The sequence below is a fragment of the Phytophthora infestans genome, genomic scaffold (genome assembly GCF_000142945.1).
Source record: "Phytophthora infestans T30-4 supercont1.69 genomic scaffold, whole genome shotgun sequence".
Classification (NCBI taxonomy): domain Eukaryota; phylum Oomycota; class Peronosporomycetes; order Peronosporales; family Peronosporaceae; genus Phytophthora; species Phytophthora infestans.
The window spans coordinates 535,368-539,351 of NW_003303690.1; the positions used below are offsets into that span (position 1 = coordinate 535,368).

Consider the following 3,984-nt stretch of genomic DNA (forward strand, 5'->3'; position numbering starts at 1 on the left):
TGCCACACCTCCGGGACCGTGGCTGCCCAAGTACAGCATGTGGTGTAGCGTAGCTCCAAACTCCGCCTTTTGGAGCACAAACCCGCCGCTGGAAGGCAGGATCGTCGACGTTTTACTGGACGGAAGCTCGCACACTCGCAGCGCACCGCGGGAGTGGAAGTAGATGAAGCCATTCGGACAGTTCCAATGGTGGAACGGCGTGAAACTCAGCACTGGCACACTCACTCGAGGCGCGGCATTCTTGGACGTGCCATTCGCCTTAGGCGGAGCGGAGCTAGGGACGCACATGGGGACGAAGGACGCGTGGCCACGGTCTCCCAGAATCCACATCGGGTGAGCTCCTCGGAAGAACGCGCCGCTCATATTGTTGACGTTGTAGAAGCACGTCAGCATGGGATACCGGAAGCCGGCGCGAAGTTTCGCTAGCACTGCGCTGGTGTTGACTTCCGGGTTATTGCCAGCTTCATTGTGCGCATTCGTACGCGCCTTGGGGGGGCAGGAATGGCCGCGTGATCAGCTCAGTCCCCACGCGTACGAAATGGAAGACGGGGGCGATTTCTCCGTTGGCTCGAGGCTTTAAACTCTCGAACTTTGGTGCAGCCGAGTACATGAGCAAGTCGCCATTGGCAAGAAACACCAGCATCACCATGCGAGAGAGATACTGCGCGTTGTGCTGCCCTTCACTAGGCCCCACACGATGAATGACGATGTCTGCTACTGGCGAGTTGATCGTGTGCGACTTCTTGATGCGACCGTCGTTTGCTGACGACGTCGACGCATTGAGCCCAAGAGCGGGGGCTGACAACTTGACTGTCTTGTTCCTGCCCACTTGGTAGTGTTCCAGTGTGTTCACCAAAGACTGCGGGGCAAACGTGAGGTAGGGGAACACGCCTCGCTTCTTAAAGTCAGGGAGAGAAAACACATGCAGAGAGCCATCTCCAAAGCACATGCCACACATCATCTTGGCGTCTTTTTGCTGCAATAACGGGATCGACACAGACCCGTCCTCATTCCTCGGTGTAGCTGTGCTTGGCATCGACTTGGTAGCGTTCATCGTGGCCACCTTGGGGCTCGGTTTGCTGCTGTACAACGCGTCCATATCATCGTCGTCCTCTGCGCGTTTTGCTCTGCTCTATGTAGCCTCGTGACCTCCCCCTCTTCTTCTACCCACGCGTTCTCAACGAACATACCAGCCCAATCGTAGAAGAGACACGCAGAACTGCTGCCGTGCTTGGACATATCGGCACTTCCATTGGCCTCAGAAATGCCTTCCGCGTAGTCGATTTCCGGGTCAATCACCGACAGCTCCAAGTCTTCTTCGTCTCCCATCAGCAGACGAACGGAGACGTCAGTCAACAGTAGAAGAATATACGGATCCACCACATCCACCGACACGATTCCGACGCTAGAAGTGTCCACGTTCATGCCTCCACACTCGACGTCGCCCTCCAACGTGATCTCTTGTGTACACACCAACTTGACTCTGGGTCCGTCATCCTCGTCGTCTTCCTCTTCGTCCTCTGCACCTTCTGCCTTTCCAGACTTCTCTTGTCCATTGGATGTCTCCTCTTCCGGTACTTCCATCATCACACGTGCGCCTTGTTTAAATATCTGAACAATGCGCTGCTTGTTGAACAGATTCGCCGCCGCAAGCGTAGGCCCAGACGTGTAAAAGCCACTGTCGTCCTCTAAAGGCTCCATACCTTCGCCAGTGCGCAGCACCATCGTACGATGAGCAACACTCAGTATCAGATACGCATTATAACTCCGTCCATCCGAGCTTCTGGTTGCTGACGGTAAAGACGACGACACTGTCCACATGGCTCGACAGCCATTCAGCTCTGCTTCGGTGCCTACGATTGGTCGCAGGCCATTGTGCAACACGGAGATGGCGCCGCTACGTTCATATCCTCCGCTGATCACCAGCTCCTCGCGCTTTTCATTCGAGTCTGCGTTGTTCTCGACGCCTAACTCAATCGAGGTGATCTGTCCGATACTGGGTAGCACATCAATCTGTCGCAGCTCGTAGTCGTACGGGCCAGTGTCTTGCTCAGGCGCGCCATTCTCCTCTGTCTTCACACTCGATACACCCACGCCGTTAGTACACTCAGTAGAGCTCGTAGCTGCAGGCTCTTCCTTCGTAGGAGCTGCACCATACAGGAACAAATCATCTTCGTCTTCCTCTTCCTCCTCAGCTGGCTCCGACTTGATCTCCGGGGCAGATTCCTGCTTTATTACCACCTCTTTGATCGGCATTTCCTCGTCTTTTGGCTCTTCCTCCGTGGCAGTAACCAACTTCTTCTTGTCCAGCACAAAAAGCACAGAATCGCCTGAACGTGAGCCGATAAACAGCGTCTGCTTCTCGTCATCGATACACACACAGCTTGCCTGAATACTAGACCGAAGCATTCGTAGCGACAGCGACGCATTGCGACCTGACGATACTCCACCGAAGCCATACAGTCCACGACTCGACGTGTCTTCATAGGGAAGCGACAGCACGTACACTTGTCCACAAGGCATCGTCAACAACAGCTCCTTCTCTTGCAGATACTCAAACTGGCAGTCGTACAACACCACATTCAGCTGCGCCGTCTCGTGCTCGGGAGTCTCGTACACGGCCTCGCTGAGAGGGAACACTGACTGGTTCACCGTCTTGCTCGCAAACACATTCGTCGCTAAGCCATGGAACTGCGTCTGGTTAAAGTACAGGATCGCATTGGCCGACAAGACCACGACTCCACCAAGCGGTGCACGACACGGGATCAATCGGAAACAGTCGGACGGGAGGTTCTTGACAGTCCAGATCTTCGGATGAAGTCTCGTCTTCATGTTAATGGAGATGACAGTCAAGCAGTACGTGTCAAAGCCCACAGCTAGCCGTCCACACGTCGAGTTCTTGTCGTTCTCCTCGTGCAACACCATCAACGTGGGCTCTAAGTAGCCGTCCAGGAAGGCCAGATCGATCACTTTGCCCGTTATCTCCACTTCTCGTAGTCGAAGGAGGAATTCTCGCCCGGTTATGTCGTTCGGCATGAGGCCACTCATGTGGTTTCTCTTGCGCTTGGCTCCGACCTTGACGCTCTTGTCCAGTAAGGCGTTCAGCGTGTTGTTCATGTCGCTCGTGACTCCTCTGTGCTTGCTCTCGTTCACTAGCTGCTCAAGTTTCTTCTCTTCCTCGTCGTCGTCTTCTTCTTCCGAGTCTGCAGTTGTTCTCCGTCGTCAAAGTCTTCGTCGTCTTCTTCAAAGAACGATAACTCCATCGATTCGCTTCGAAAGGGTACAATAACCAGCTGATCCGAGTACACGAGCATGGCTCCACAGCGTGTCTGTGGGTCTACGCGGGCGGACGCTTGCGTGGCGAGTCCCAGCAGCCATTCTTCTCTCCTTTCAGCGTAGCTCCAGGTCCGATAGCGTCCTCCTCGAAGGAGAACATGGCGAGTGTCGCGAGACTTCGTAAGCGTCTGTCGTAGCCCACAATGATCCATTTAAACAACAGGAACGTGAGTAGCAGCACTTCATCGCCCCCCAGGAAGCGATGCTTCTTTCTGAGTAGACTGCGATCGAATTTGAGCACGTGGACGCTCTCCGCCACTCCTGCTATGGGGAAGGAGGCCATAAGGTGAAGGACATGGCCTTTGGAGACTTCTACGACGCTCTTGCTGTGTTACGTGCTATCAACACTTGCCCGAGTTTATTCGTCGCATGCGAACAAATTCTCTCTTATGATTGGTTAAAGGGGAAAGTGGTCGCATGTAAAAGAGATTATAAAAAGGCGTCAATGCGACGAATTCGTCGCGTGTAAAAATATGATCGCATCAGAGCGAATTGGGTCGCACGGAAAATCCTCCAATCAGAAGCATGCAGTCTTCTGGTTTCTACCGTATTCTACATGCTGTGTTACGTGCTATCAGCACTTGCCCTCGTTTAGCTCTACATTTCCCGTGCACCGATGGTGAAATGAATGTTGCCGCTGCTGAATTT

General features: G+C 53.8%; 1 protein-coding gene across 1 annotated transcript; it reads right to left on the bottom strand.

Annotated features, from left to right (window-relative positions):
* Positions 1-1,688: 1,688 nt before the first annotated feature.
* On the bottom strand, positions 1,689-3,436 carry PITG_18566 (uncharacterized protein; the record flags this gene model as incomplete). Its single annotated transcript, XM_002997625.1, has 6 exons — positions 1,689-1,695; positions 1,757-2,361; positions 2,446-2,601; positions 2,653-3,214; positions 3,259-3,270; positions 3,342-3,436. The coding sequence occupies 6 exons, from the start codon at positions 3,434-3,436 to the stop codon at positions 1,689-1,691; spliced, it is 1,437 nt and encodes a 478-aa protein (XP_002997671.1).
* Between the last annotated feature and the right edge of the window lie 548 nt (positions 3,437-3,984).